The 15473-nt window shown below is 35.3% G+C and overlaps 2 protein-coding genes across 8 annotated transcripts in view; one reads left to right on the forward strand and one right to left on the reverse strand.

Moving 5' to 3' along the window:
• The window catches only part of LOC131953919 (ribosomal RNA processing protein 36 homolog), a 67922-nt gene that overhangs the window by 48661 nt on the left and 3788 nt on the right, over positions 1 to 15473 (forward strand). Inside the window, exon 1 of one of the 7 annotated variants that reach the window (XM_059317375.1) lies at positions 13766 to 13814. The exons of 1 other annotated variant lie outside the window; for it this stretch is intronic. Coding sequence is in view for 1 of the 6 variants with exons in the window: in XM_059317372.1 (XP_059173355.1) it covers positions 14986 to 14997 (12 nt within the window). In the remaining 5 variants the exon portion in view is untranslated. Of the gene's footprint in view, positions 1 to 13765; positions 13815 to 13869; positions 13928 to 14047; positions 14113 to 14214; positions 14261 to 14970; positions 14998 to 15473 lie in introns of those variants that run through there. 5 more of the 7 variants (XM_059317378.1, XM_059317377.1, XM_059317376.1 and 2 more) reach the window with 5 other exon arrangements.
• Positions 1173 to 4263, reverse strand: LOC131953915 (heat shock protein 70 B2-like). Its single transcript, XM_059317365.1, has 2 exons — positions 4053 to 4263; positions 1173 to 3441 (listed from the first exon to the last, which is right to left on the reverse strand). The coding sequence occupies exon 2, from the start codon at positions 3439 to 3441 to the stop codon at positions 1531 to 1533; it is 1911 nt and encodes a 636-aa protein (XP_059173348.1). The 5' UTR covers positions 4053 to 4263; the 3' UTR covers positions 1173 to 1530.

Genomic DNA, 15473 nt, shown 5'->3' on the forward strand with positions numbered 1-15473 from the left:
TTTTTTGTTTTGTTTTCTTTTGTAATGTGTAATAAAAATCGACAAAAGTTTGATCCTTTTCTGTTAAACTGTTTAAACTCGAGAATTAAATGGTGATTAGAAAATTGTTATCAAGAGGTAGGGCTGGTCTGAGTAGCTGCATAGGGTAGTTTGCGTCTGACTGTTTGTGATGATCCTTGGGTGGGGGTATGTGTGTGGCGATGGACGGCCCTAAATAATTATTAACAATGTAATTATGTGGCTTTTTGTAGCTCTGCATACAGTATGACATTCAACACACTTGCATACAGTCAAAAGAATTTTAGAAAAGCAAAAATAATTAAACAGTATCCAGCAATTTGGCATTTACACTCTATCTGAGAGTTATAGAAAATTGTTAAAAAATGCTACACTGTATCATTTCAAAATTTGTATTTTTTTTGGCAAATAACTTACTATTTATTGATGATTTTTTTTTTACGTTTGGCGCTAACTTCATTGGCCACCAAGTAAATGTTTTGGTTGTTTCTTAAATAACAACCGATTTGGTCAAGTGTTGAGTTCAAAATATTAATATGTACATCTGTCATATTGATTACCTTTCACTTTGTTGCGTCATGGATGAAGCGCCACAGTTTGAATATAAAAGAGAAAATATTATGTTTACCAGCCAACCCATACTGCACAGTATTCCTATTGATTACAGTTACACTTTAGTCTGTCATGTATAAAACTCCAAAATTTTTATAAAACAAAGTTTAAAATAGTTTTAAGTGTATCCACCACCTTTTATTGGCAATAAAGTTTGACATATTGTGCGTGTGGTTATTTAGTTTCAAAAGTTAATATAGTTTTGCCTAAGTTTTTTCGAAGAGTGACATCGAATGCTGTTTTAATCTGTTTTGATGTGCTTGTCAGATCACAACGTGAAGTCTCTACATAAAATTGTTGGTGATGCAATGAAGCATACAATCCACTGCAACAGACTTCAAAATGCTCTTGTTGTATTGTTTTGTTTTTTTGTCAGCACTTGGGCAGAAAACACACTTGTACATACTTTGACCCGAGAAATTGGAATTTCCAGATAACAAAAAGTGATTTCTTTCAATGATGATTATTTTTGATAGTAGTATTGAACAACGATATTTGAAAGAAGAAAAAATAACAGCTCAAAATATTTGCATAAACTTTTATTCGCTCATTTAAAACTGAAAAGCCATTTTTTTTAAAAACAAAAGCATTATATAAACCATTTCTTTCAACAACTATTAATAACATTTCAATGTCTTTAATCATTTACACTTAGCAAAATAAAACATACACACATAAGAAAGTAGCTCTACTTGCGTTTCATTTAATCAATGGTACATTTGACTATTTACATCAATATACAATAAACTTTACAATAGTGAAACAAATATTGCAATTTATCAAAATGTATAAGTAGTTTAATAAACACTGTCTTATTTTATCACATAATTCCATCTGAAAACAAACTATTTAAAAATAGTTCACTTAAATCTTTTTCATAATACAAACTATTTATGCAGATCAATCTAGCTCTTCAACAGTTGGTCCGTTGTGATTACTGTGTGACTGATCCCCATGCCCACTCTGTCCTGTATGTAACTTAGCCATTATAGATGAAGAGATCTTTTGTATTTCCTTTAGTTTGTCTTCGAACTCTTCCTTTTCGGCCAGCGAATTATTGTCCAGCCATTTGAGTGTGCTATTGCAGGCATTGAGCACAGAATCCTTATCCGCAGAAGAAAGTTTGTCACCAGCAGCGTCCACTGCCTGCTTGACACTGAAAACATAGCCCTCCAGTTGGTTTCTGGCACTGACTTTTTCTTGTTGTTTCCTGTCTTCATCTTTGTACTTTTCAGCTTCGGCCAACATTCTATCAATATCTGCCTGACTGAGGCGACCTCTATCATTTTTTATGGTAATGTTATTCGACTTTCCAGTACTCTTGTCTTGGGCGGTGACATTGAGAATACCATTGGCATCGATGTCAAAGGTGACTTCAATCTGGGGCACCCCGCGAGGAGCAGGCGGGATACCTGTCAGGTGAAATCGACCCAAGAGATTATTGTCTTTAGTCATGGTCCGCTCACCTTCATACACCTGTATGTCGACTCCGGGTTGGTTGTCAGCATAAGTGGTAAAGATCTGGGATGTTTTTGTAGGGATGGTGGTGCCTCTCTTGACGAGGGCAGTCATAACGCCTCCAGCTGTCTCAATGCCGAGAGACAATGGAGCTACGTCAACAAGTAGAACATCCTTGATGGTGTCACTCGTGTCTCCAGTGAGCACAGCAGCTTGGACGGCAGCGCCATAGGCCACAGCTTCGTCGGGGTTAATGGATTTGTTCAGTTCTTTTCCGTTGAAGAAGTCGCTCAACAGCTTCTGCACCTTGGGAATACGTGTTGACCCTCCAACCAAGACCACTTCATCGATTTTGCCTTTATCGAGCTTAGCGTCCCTCAAAGCTGTCTCGACGGGCTCAAGCGTCGATCTGAACAGGTCACCGCACAGCTCTTCAAATCTGGCTCTGGTCATTTTGGTGTAAAAGTCAATGCCTTCGTAGAGAGAGTCAATTTCAATGGATGCTTCTGTGCTGCTGGACAGGGTCCTCTTGGCTCGTTCACAGGCAGTGCGCAGGCGCCTGATGGCCCTCGGGTTGGAGCTCATATCTTTGTTGTGTTTCCGTTTAAACTCCTGCACAAAGTGATTGACCATTCTGTTGTCAAAGTCCTCTCCACCCAAGTGAGTGTCTCCGGCAGTGGCTTTCACTTCAAACATTGAACCTTCATCAATGGTCAGCACACTCACATCAAATGTGCCACCTCCGAGGTCAAAGATGAGTACATTTATTTCACCTTTATGCCTCTTGTCTAGTCCATAGGCCAGCGCTGCTGCTGTTGGCTCGTTGATAATTCTCAGCACATTTAAGCCGGCGATGGCCCCGGCATCTTTTGTGGCCTGTCTCTGTGAATCGTTGAAATAGGCAGGAACTGTGATGACTGCATCTGTGACCTTCTGGCCCAGATATGCTTCTGCAGTCTCTTTCATCTTGATCAGAACCATAGAACTGATTTCTTCTGGTGCAAACAGTTTTTGTTCTCCTTTGTACTCGGCTTTGATTTTAGGTCGCCCATCCACATCAGCAACTTTAAATGGCCAATGTTTCATGTCCCCTTGAACAGTCTTATCGTTGAATTTACGACCTATCAACCTCTTTGCATCAAATATGGTGTTGCTGGGGTTCATGGCGGCTTGGTTTTTGGCAGCGTCGCCAACGAGGCGCTCTGTGTCTGTGAAGGCAACATAGCTTGGTGTTGTACGGTTGCCCTGGTCGTTGGCGATAATTTCTACTTTCCCATGCTGGAAAACACCAACGCATGAATACGTTGTGCCCAAATCAATGCCGATGGCGGGAGCTTTTTGGCCTTTCGTCATCTGAAATGATCACAGAAGCATAGATGAGTGGGCTGTGCCAGTTAGAAAAGTCAGTAAAACAGAGGTAGATTGTCACAAAGTGTGCATGCCTGACTATGCTAGCTAACATTTAAATCTCGAGCCTGCAGTCCATCCCAGATGTCCACCAGCCCTGACACATGTACATAACACCAGTGGGAGTAAATAAGACGGATGTGCATACAATACCTTTGTGGGTTGGCGTTAAATAAACAAATGAACTCTACTACATCTACCCTATGGAAAGACTCCTCCTAGTGGGTACTTGACTTTTACTACTACAATACTATTTCAGCTTTTATAGGCCTACATTGTATAGGGAAAAAAATATATATTGAAACCAGAACTTGTTTCTAAGTAAAAAAATTCGACAACATTAGCAGATTCCATGCTATGATTAAATAGTCGAAAGAGCCACCTCTTTAAGCCGACAGAATACTCACCTTTACAACACAATGAATGTTTTGCTACCTATCATCATAAGTTGTGTATGAGGGATTTCTTTGAATACATAGCCTATTGATATTTTAAATCCATGTATTTACCTAGTCAAAACAATGTATAGGTTAACTGTGAAACAAAATGTTACTTACCTTCGCCTTAAATTTCGATGACAGTCACCACAATAATGTTTGATTATGATGAGTCGTATGTTTTTCCAAGTCAAGAACTATGTTACACAATAATAGAAAACCGATTTGGATTTTCTCTCCTCTGTGATATGTTTTAATCTCTTAGATTCGGCCTGTAGGCTTCTTTGCTATTTCAACTCTTGCTTTGCTTTATTCACTGTATCTTAGCTCACTCGAGTCTTAATCTGTCCACCTCAACTGGCACGTTCCTTATATACATTTCGTTGAAGCTGTAGTAGAAAAACCTAGAATGTAAACACAGTCTCTGGTGCACACACGAATCTCATGGCAAGTTCTAGATGTTTATTTTTAGATACACCGAGGAAAACAAGGAGCTGATTGGTCGTAAGCGATACCGCTGCGCATGCGCCATAACCTTTGTAACCTTTGACATATTTCAGTTCGTGATGAACAGAGACCAAATGAATAATGATTACGTTCCGATTTAATTTAGCCTATCGATTGTATTTAAATATTACCATTCAGTGGCTAGTGTAAGATGTTCTTTTAAAAAGAGCAATAGACGATTCATTTACTTACTATTAGAGAAGAAATAATCATTAAAGTCAATAACAGAAGGATATACTATAGTATATAGATCTAGATCTAGATCTATAGGCCTAATTAATAATATTCACATTTTTTTTAGATCTAGAGGTTATAATAATATATAATATTAAATATGCCTAATATCCGACCTATTTGAGAATTTTATTTTGTTACACAAATTTTTAAAAAAAAATTAATTGGTTAAATAGAGCGAAAATAACATTTTGAAATAATTGAATTAAACTTAATTATATTAGATCTAATAGTAAATTTATTTAACATGTGATGTGCAATACAGATTATTAGAATAGCTTTAGTGGTTTTATTTACACCGTCGTCGCTTTTGAAAATCCCATCGTTTGCTCAAAACTTGACCAATTTAATCGTTCAAATAATTTGACACCATGTTTAGCTTTTTGATTATATGTCATTTGCACTTGTTTCTTTACAAATAATTATACAGTTATAGTAAATAAATGGATTGTCAAAAAATAATGTCACATACTGCAAGGGGGGGTTAGGGAATCATGGATAGTGGTAGACGTGACGAGTTAGCATTTTAAAATTACATTGTAGCAGGAGTTAATTTCGCATATTTGATAGATTTTTTTTGTTTTCTTTTGAAAGGTGTAATAAAAATCGACTAAAGTTTGATCCTTATCTGTTAAACAGTTTAAATTCGAGAATTAAATGGTGATTAGCAAGTTGTTTTTTTTTTCACAAAATCAGGAATAGGGGTAGACTTGACGAAATAGCATTTTAAAACAACATTTTAGCAGGAGTTTATTTCGCAAATTTGATTGGGTTTTTTTTCCTTTGGAATTTGTAATAAAAATCGACCAAAGTTTGATATATATATAACAATGTAAACATGAGGCTTTTGGTAGATCTGCATACCGTATGACTTATTATTTTTCCAAGGCACACGTTATTTACTGTTAAATATGGCATTGCTAATGCTGCTATTAAAAAGGTTTTTAATTACTAAGCATTAACGAGAAAGCAAAACATAGAAAGAGAAATGCAGTTTTATGACCAAAAACTTTTAAGTAGTTTTTTAATTATTTTTTTTAAATATCAATTTTAATTGTACAGTGTGGCACGGCGCTTTCTTTCCATTGTTTTTATTTCACTAAATTCTTGTTATCTAGAAAATTAATAGAAACTTCTGGTATAATTTATTTGATTGAAAAGTATTCAAGGTTACAAAACTGTAACATCAAGCTTTAAAACGACACGATTCCCGCTACATTTTTTAAAAAACCCAAATTTTAAAAATATTTTGTGTGTATGCTGGATGGGGTGGGGGTGGGGGGTTTCAACGCCAAACAATTATATATATAGAGGTGTTGTGGCCTAAGGAGACTTTACGTAGCGTATCTTAATTGGGCAGGAGATAATTGTGATTGTTAAAACGGGAGCATGACTAAACTTATTAATCTCGTCCCGTTAACAGGGGCGGAACTACAGTGCCGCCAGACCCCGCAATGCGGGGGGGGGGGGGGGCACAGCCGACCATAATCAATTTTTTTATAGTTAAAAAAATACTTTCTTGTAAAAAAAACAACAATCTACTATAGTAGTGATGTTATACAGTAGCTAACACACGCTGTTCCGTAAAGGAAAAAAATATATAGGCTACATGAGTTGTTGTGTGACAGATAGGCAAACGTTCAAACCACTTCCATGACTTGTTTCCCTTTTTTAAATAGTCAAAATGTGTGTTCTTAATAAAGAAACTTTTTTTTTTGCACAAAAAAATTATAAAGCGATTATTTCTCTTCATTATTATTTTTAAAAAATACATAATGAAGAAAGACATAGTATAAAAAGGAAATGTATCAAAAATTAATAATATAAATACAAAAACCCTTAAAATAAACATAAGGCGAGAAACCATTACACATACAAAGCTTTCATGCTTCATATTCTTTCGAACTACTTGTAAATTAAGAAGCACTATAACACGAAAAATTTCCAGACTAAGAGCTCTTACACAAATGATGTGTTGTTGTAACATGTTTTAATTTAAAAATAAAAACTAAGAATTATAACTTTTTTCAAATTTGTATTCGAACAAGCCCGTATTGAGTATTTTATGATCATATTTTCCTTTTAGTATATATATATATATATATATATATATATATATATATATATATATATATATATATATATATATATATATATATATATATATATATATATATATATATATATATATATATATATATATATATATATATATATATATATCAGTAGCGTACGCAGGGGTGGAGCAGGGGGAGCGGCCGCTCCCCCTCTGGCCATTTTTAGCAAAGTGGCGCCTTTTTGGAAACTTTTTAAACTCAAAGTTTTAAACATTGATATTTGTTAAAAACTTATCTTTGGTCGGCACATCTATGCAAATCACAAGATTTATTTCATGCAGCAATTAATTATAACAGTAATAGACTAGTAGAGTCAACGTTTACAACACGTATTAGCAGCTGTATCAGTTTGTCATTCTAAAAATAACCGTTACGATGCATTGCAATGTTTAAAAAACCTCTACATGCAGTACCACTTGGCAAGAGGGGTGTTAAGTTTAAAGCAACTGTATAATGTATTTTCTTACGAATAATTGAATTAGAAAATTTTACATGTAAAACTTCAATCATAATTACTTTATATATACAGTTTAAATCGTGTAATTTATTTTTTAAAATTACAATACAGACACAAATACAACTGATGTGGCACCTCTATTTAAATTTACTTATGGTCGAACTGCGTAGCGGTGGGGAAATTTTGACAAGGTCATCGACATCATCACGATGAAGTGGTAGTATTATGACAGTTTGATTACGATTACAAATTAAATGAAACAGTATCAACTTTCTATTAATAATTATTTTAGTTTACTAGATCTAGATCTATATTATATTTGAACAATGCTATATTTTATATATATATAAAAAAACAACTCAATTTAAACTTACACTGATCGCACAGTTAATTATCCGCTACTTATTTAAATCTACTTTTGAATCAGTATACATGCGTAATTGCATATGTATGGGGTCGTCCATAAATGACGTCACACTCGTAGGGGGTCCGAAATTTTATGACGGTGTGTGATGAGGGGGAGGGGGGGGGGGTTCAGATGGTGCGACGTCACACTTTTGCATTATAAAAAAGCAATGTTAGAAAACGAAGTTTAGACGTTATTTTGCGTTTTAGAAAACTGTTTTAATAAATTGTAATAACAATTGATTAAAATACTATATTTTGACAGAGTTCAGACAAGATTTTGGGAAAATATAGCTGTTTAAAAAAATTTAACTGCAATTTTGAAGGGGGTTGTAGGCTGAGGTGTGATGTCATTTTAGGGGGGGGGGAGAGGTCTGGCTTTTTGGGACGACGTGTGACGGATGGGAGGGGGAGGTAAAAATCGTCAAAAAAGCGTGACGTCATTTATGGATGACCCCTATGTTTAGAACAGTCATCTAAAAACTGACGCTATGTTCACTCTGAGTTGGTTATCCACCCCCACCTCACCACCACAATTGTGTAGAGCGACATTTATGTCACACCTTGGTATTCGCTGGATTGGATAATTGACCTAAAGTGACCGGACAGTGGTGAATGAAGTTGAACCCCTCCTCCCAACCCGCAACGAACTGATCTGTTAAGTACATTTGGAACGCGTAATGATGTACCTAAGTACCATGCCGCCAGAATCATAGCTATTGAAACGTAAATCTCTGTGAATATTGTTTTTGCAATTACCAGTAAAAGGTGTGTGAGCAGTGATCTAACCCATACCTTCTCATAATATTAAAAATTATCTTTAAAGAACACATAAAGTCAGTAGCTAATTATAAAGTGAATTATATGTAATGGAAGACCAATATTTTAGTTGTATGTAGACTATTATTCCGATTGTCTTACTTTTTCTTTGTAAAGCTAGTTTTTATACCAACTCTGATTTTAAAAACTTTCATTATGCTGTAGTATTTTAGCATTTATGATGACAATATATTTAGATCTGATTGTAGACAAAACACTTTTGTAAAAACAAATAATGTTAAGCTACTTTATTAGATTCATAAGTAATTATTGATTTGTTTTGATATTTATAATAAAATGTGTAGAATATACATATTTATATTAAGATATTGATTATTTCCCCTTTTCGCTTGTCCCAGGAATTATAATGTAGTTTTTACTTTCTCGTATATACGAAGTATAGAGAAAGTATTGTAATCGTGCAAAAAAAAAAATCGAGATTTTTACAAATCTCGACGTTTTACACCTCACTGATACGGAAAAACATAATTTTGCAATCTTGTCCGTATGTCTGTGTGTGTGTGTGTGTGTGTGTCTGTCTGTCTGTCTGTCCGTGTGTAAACACGATTACTTGAGAACCGTTACAGCTAGGTTGATGAAATTTCATATATAAGTATTTTATCAAAATCGTAGATCCGTATCAACTTTTGAGCGATTTCCGATAACCGGAAGTGGTACTTTTCCTACTTTGAATTTTTCAAAAGCCTATAACTTGAGTACTATTTCAGATAGATAAATGAAATTTCACATGTAAGTAAAAGATCTAATTCTCTACCTTCTGTTAAATTTGAAGTAATTTCCGTTGACCGGAAGTAGTAATTTACGCTACTTCCGATTTCTCAAAAAACTAATGTAAATTTTTAAAGTACTAATAATTATTGCGCACTATTATGCGCTTTTTATTTGGCGTTCACTTGGTGTGCAATTAATTTGTCTACGAGATTTTATTCTATTTTTAAAACTTTAAGAATTTAAAATGGATTAAAAATCATGTCTATACCCCGAGTTCCCATCCCCTGTTATTTTATATAAGAATATTCGAGAAAGTTTAGGGGAGATCACTCCCGGTTTATTTTTACAAGGGTTACGAAATAGATTATGCTGCGTTCATTGTTTTTGGTTGTAGTGATATATATATATATATATATATATATATATATATATATATATATATATATATATATATATATATATATATATATATATATATATATATATATATATATATATATATATATATATATATATATATATACTTATATAGAAGATATTACAAATTCGGCGCCTTTTTTTGCTATTTTCGCTCCCCCTATACCGAAAACCTGGGTACGCCTCTGATATATATATATATATATATATATATATATATATATATATATATATATATATATATATATGGAACCCAACATTCTCATATATAGAACTCGGCGTGGTCGAGTCGGTATAAAAGGGGGGGGGGGGGGGGCACTTGAGATTTTCGGGGGGGGGGGGGCGGACTAAAATGTCAGGGGGGTCGGACACTGTTAAAAGTATATATGTTCTAAATATAAATATATAAATTCTATTTCGTTTAGGGGGTGGGGGTAGACTTTCTTCCGGGGGGGGGGGCTCTGTCCCCTCCCCGACGAAAATCTACCCCCTCCCCCCCCCCCCCCCCCCCAAAAAATATCCCTTCCAACACTAAAATTAAGGAAGAAGAAGAAGATTACTATCAGATCAAATACTCCCTTTCAATTACACCATCTCCCAGGACCTTTTTTTTATTAGAAAACCTTAGCGAAGCTAGAAATATAGACAGTATATATATATATATATATATATATATATATATATATATATATATATATATATATATATATATATATATATATATATGGTGCCCTGTCAAAACGGCCCGGGACAAATCGGCCCCGTCAAAACGGCCCCGTTAATACGACCCCGTCAAATCGACTCCCGACAAACCGACCTCGTCAAAATAGCCCCGTCAAAAGGGCCCCGACTTATTGGCTCCCGTCAAATGGGCTCCTGTCATATTGACTTGCGACATATAGGCTCCCGACAAATGGGCTCCCGATATTTAGGCTCCCGACAAATGGACTCCCGACATATTGACCCCTGACAAATAGGCTCAGGACATATTGGCTCCCGACAAAGCGGCTCCCGACATATTGGCTCCCGACATAAGGGCTCAAGACAAATGGGCTCCCGGCAAATGGGCTCACGACATTTTGGCTACCGACAAATGGGCTCCCGACATATTGGCTCCCGGCAATTGGGCTCCCGACATATTTTGCTTTTGACAAAATGACTCCCGACATATTGGCTCCAGAAAAATGAATGATATGACCACTATTGGCATAAAAGTAACCATTGTGTCCTTCCTCCAATACCACCATAACCTCTTTTTAATGCCCGAATGAAATTATTTTTTCATGAACCAACATTAATTCACAAACAAATCGAGCCCTTAACAGCTAAATTCCACCAATTCTAAAGTTTTGATAATGTTTAATTTACAACAGAAAAAAGCGAGCACAGAAGTGTAAATGTATGATATACATGATGTTAACATGATAACAGCATTTTGTTTTGATAACCTACAAGCACAGTGGCGTAGCGAGGTCTGGTGTCACCCGGTGCGGCACTTAATGGTGTCACCCCCCCCCAGAGGCGTCGCGACCCTTCCCGGGGACAAACTTTCAAGTTTTCGATTTGCACCCCCCCCCCCCCCAAACTTTCGATTTGCACCCCCACCCCCTCAACTTTTTCTCTATATATTTTGCTATTTTTTGCCTTGGTGTCACCCTCTAAATGGTGTCACCCGGTGCGGTCCGCACCCCACGCCCCCCCCCTAGCTACGCCCCTGTACAAGCATATTGCAGTTAGGAAGGTACAGCGTGGACCCTTCTCCCCACACAATGAGTTGGAACAGCCTATAACCGACTCAATTATGGATGTCATAGATAGATGACCCTTAAATTAAAACATACTGTATTTTATAATAGATAAACTAATATAAAAATAAGGCCTGCCGAACAAGAGATGCATACGTTGTATTACATAAGAGTGTTGGATAAGCTAACTCTAAAGAATATTGATGAAGGGGTCCCACTGGCAGATGTCATATTCAATGAGACCGCTTTGCCGGGAGACTTAGTCTCTACAGAAACGGTATTGTCAGTGCAGTGGCGTAGCTAGGATTTTTGGGCCCCTATGCAAAAATTATCAGTGGGCCCCTTGGTCAGCCGTTAGGCCAGTGGCGTCGCTAGGTCGGGTCTCACCCGGTGCGGCACTTCGTATTGTCACCCCCTCCCAGGAAACAAAGCATATATATATATATATATATATATATATATATATATATATATATATATATATATATATATATATATATATATATATATATATATATATATATATATATATATATATATATATATATATATATATATATATATATATATATGTGTGTGTGTGTGTGTGTGTGTGTCGGCCTACATAGGCCTAAAATTTATATATATGCCACATACTGGTACACGTACGTGTTTAAGCTTTAATCACTGCACTGCTGACTTAATAGTAACGATGTTTATGTACAGTCTGTTTATAATACAGTTGGATGTAGCATTGTTTTCTTTATAGTTTACGTCGTGGTGTCACACCCCCCCCCCCCCTCTTGATATAATTTTCGATTTGTACTTAGAAGAGTATTTAACTTTAACTAATGGATCTGGAAAATGACATGCCATTCTATAAATTTTACAATTTTTTGCCTTTGGTGTCACCCCCCCCCCCCCCTAAATGGTGTCACCCGTTGCGGTCTGCACCCCCCAACTCGCCTTCGCTACGCCTCTGCGTTAGGCTACAGAGGAGTTAAACGAAGAGATCAACTTCTACTTACGATGGATATTTTTTAATATATAAATATTCTGAAGGCAACATTTTGTATTTTATATGTCCTGATTATGTATTTTCTACTATATTATTATGCTTGCCTACTACTGCTAAAAAGTTTATTTATAGGCTGATTCTCTCAATGTCTTGCACGACAAAGTGATATAGCCTGTAGTGTTATTATAACGATTGGGCTCTGTTTGACCCACAAACACTGAATCCCACTGCCGAAACGGTGGGGGGGGGGCTTTTTGGAACTTTTAACCTTTTTCTTTTTTTAAATTATTTATATGTAACAAATATTAAAATTCCATTGTAAAAGTTTTAATTTTTTATGAGGGAAAAAGGCCCCTATGTGCCTTGGGCCCTCATGCTTTGCTTACACTAGCTTTACGGTAGCTACGCCACTGTGTCAGTGGTCCTTTTGTCTGGAGCCAAATTGACAGGAGCCTTTTTGTCGGGAGCCAAAATGACGCTAGCCTATTTGTCGGGAGTCGTAATGACGGGGGGCGTTTTGTGGAGAAACTAAATGGCGGGAGCCTATTTGTCGGGAGTCGTAATGACGGTGGCCGTTTTGTGGAAAAAACTAAATGACGGGAGACTATATGTCGGGAGCCAAAATGACGGGAGCCTATTTGTCAGGAGCCTTATTGACTGGAGCCCTTTTGTCGGGAGCCTATATAACGGGAGCCTATTTGTCGGTAGCCTAAATGACGGGAGCCTATTTGTCGGGAGCCTATATGACGGGGTCCATATGTCGCTGGCCCTTTTGACGGGGCCGATTTGACGGGGTCGTTTTGACGGGGTCGTTTTGTCGGGGTCGTTTTGACGGGGCCGTTTCGTCATTGGCCGAATTGACGCCGCACGATATATATATATATATATATATATATATATATATATATATATATATATATATATATATATATATATGCTTATCATAAAAAATAACTAGGCTATAACTATAAACAGAGTTTCTTCCAGTCCTCTGTGCACTAAATATTAGTGTATTATTATATATTTAAAGAAAATCATTTATTTTCTCCTTTTTAGCGCTTTATTAGGGTAGGTCTACATTCATAATAGCTTGTTATTAAAACGTTTTTAATGCAATTTTATTTACTGTTCGGGGTATCACGGAAACAATAGTTTCTTAATTTTACTTAAAATGGCAAGTGAAAATAATATTTTGAAATATTTATAAAGACCAATCTTTTACATAAAATTTCAGTTAAATGCTGAATACATTTTGTTTTGGTTACAACAAATTATTCTTACGTAGATCAAGATGTCCCGAAAAAAATCTAATTATAATTAGAAATGGCAGGTAAAAATCCGAAGTTTAAAGGAAATACCACTTCCAAATTTCCATCTCCTACATTGAAGACTGTAGGCTGTAGAACAAAATATTTTATACTATAGGCCTACTATACGGCTATACGGCATACGGTACACTGAAAAAATACACTCAGTTGTTTGGCTAGTTTAGTAGTTTAGTTAGTAGACTAGATGTTGTACTAACTGGTACTGTTGATCCAGACTCATAGAGCTATAAAAATATAGTATATAGTTCAAATTTTCATAGTATTTAATATTTAATTCAATAACTTTAAGAAACGGGTAATCCTATCCGGCATCCGGTCCTATCGTCATCGAGTATCGTTTTAGGCAGTTTTACTTTTAGCGTAATCAATTATCAATTAATCAATTCGGCTGAAGTAGTAATGTAGTTGATACTAGTTGTAAGGTAACTAATGAATATGAGTTAAATATGAGTATATTTTTGCATATTATGATAAAATACTAGATCTATAGATAATTGGCATTATCATTAATTGGGTAATCTATCGTTTTGGGTACGTAAAATCGCCCGCGACTTGTAATGTGAAAAACAGGTGACTCCTTAAGTTTTAATAATTATTTCACATTTTGAGGAGGATTTAAGTTCTTTAAAAAACAAACATGTTTCCTTGTTTCATTTATGTACCTGTTTTTAAACAATTGAATTAAAACTTTTCCAGTAATAAATGAAGACTAGCGATGTTTCCAACAGATGCAACGCAACCATGCTCATTTACTATAGCAGCCATCTTGTTTAAGTTTTATTTTTATAAGCTTATAGCGCGAGATTCAGGGGGAAGCCACTCTATTTTTTCAAATGGCTGCTGTTTATATTGCAAATCTTGCTCGCAAACACTGCTGTTTAAAGATAATTTCTGGCATATATTGATATATTTAGCCATTGATTTAGGTTTATTATTCATTTATCTATAATATTTGACACAAATATATCACAATATACTTCTATTAAAGCCTTGACAATGAGGTAACTTTTTCGTACATTAATAGCCGCGGGCGATTTTACGTACCCAAAACAATAGATTACCATTAACTTTACTTTAAACTTTAAACACTAGTGTTTGTGAGCTAGATTTGCTATATAATACTATATAATAGTATATAAACAGCAGCCATTTATAAAACAGTGGCTTCCCCTGAATCTCGCGCTGTAATACTATAATAAGTTTAGGAAAAAAAACGTACACAAGATGGCTGCTATAATAATGCATCTGTTGGAAACATCGCTAGTCTTCATTTATTACTGAAAAGTTATAATTCAATGTTAAAACAGGTAAAATAAATGAAACAAAGAAACATTTTTGTATTTTTCAAAACATAAATCCCCCTCAAAATGTGAAATAATTATAAAATTTAAGGAGTCACCTGTTTTTCACATTCTAGTCTTGAGGGATTTTACGTACCTAAAACGATATGTTACCTTTACTTCTTCTAGTAATAGTTAGGACTAGTTATTTAATAGGCCTATAAATATTTATTAGTTAGGCCTATTAAGGCCTATAGTTTATTATTAGTTAGACTTACTTCGCTTACACTTAGACTAGACTTAGTTAAGTTAGTTAACTCACTTAGACTTTAGACTTAGTAAATTTAAAATTTTGGTAATCTATCATTTTAGGTACGTAAAATCGCCCGCAACTAGTAATGTTTCGATGTAGTTTCAATATTGCCTTATTATTTCAATGGAAAAATAAATAACACATTATGTGCCTACCATATCGTTCAATTGGATGTCAATACTTCTGTGAA

The sequence above is a fragment of the Physella acuta genome, unplaced genomic scaffold (assembly GCF_028476545.2).
Source record: "Physella acuta isolate Inbredline_101_S28 unplaced genomic scaffold, ASM2847654v3 ptg000964l, whole genome shotgun sequence".
Classification (NCBI taxonomy): Eukaryota; Metazoa; Mollusca; class Gastropoda; family Physidae; genus Physella; species Physella acuta.

Coding starts and splice junctions, on each gene's coding strand:
- LOC131953915 (XM_059317365.1), bottom strand. CDS start 3,441: ATGACGAAAGGCCAAAAAGCTCCCGCCATCGGCATTGATTTGGGCACA.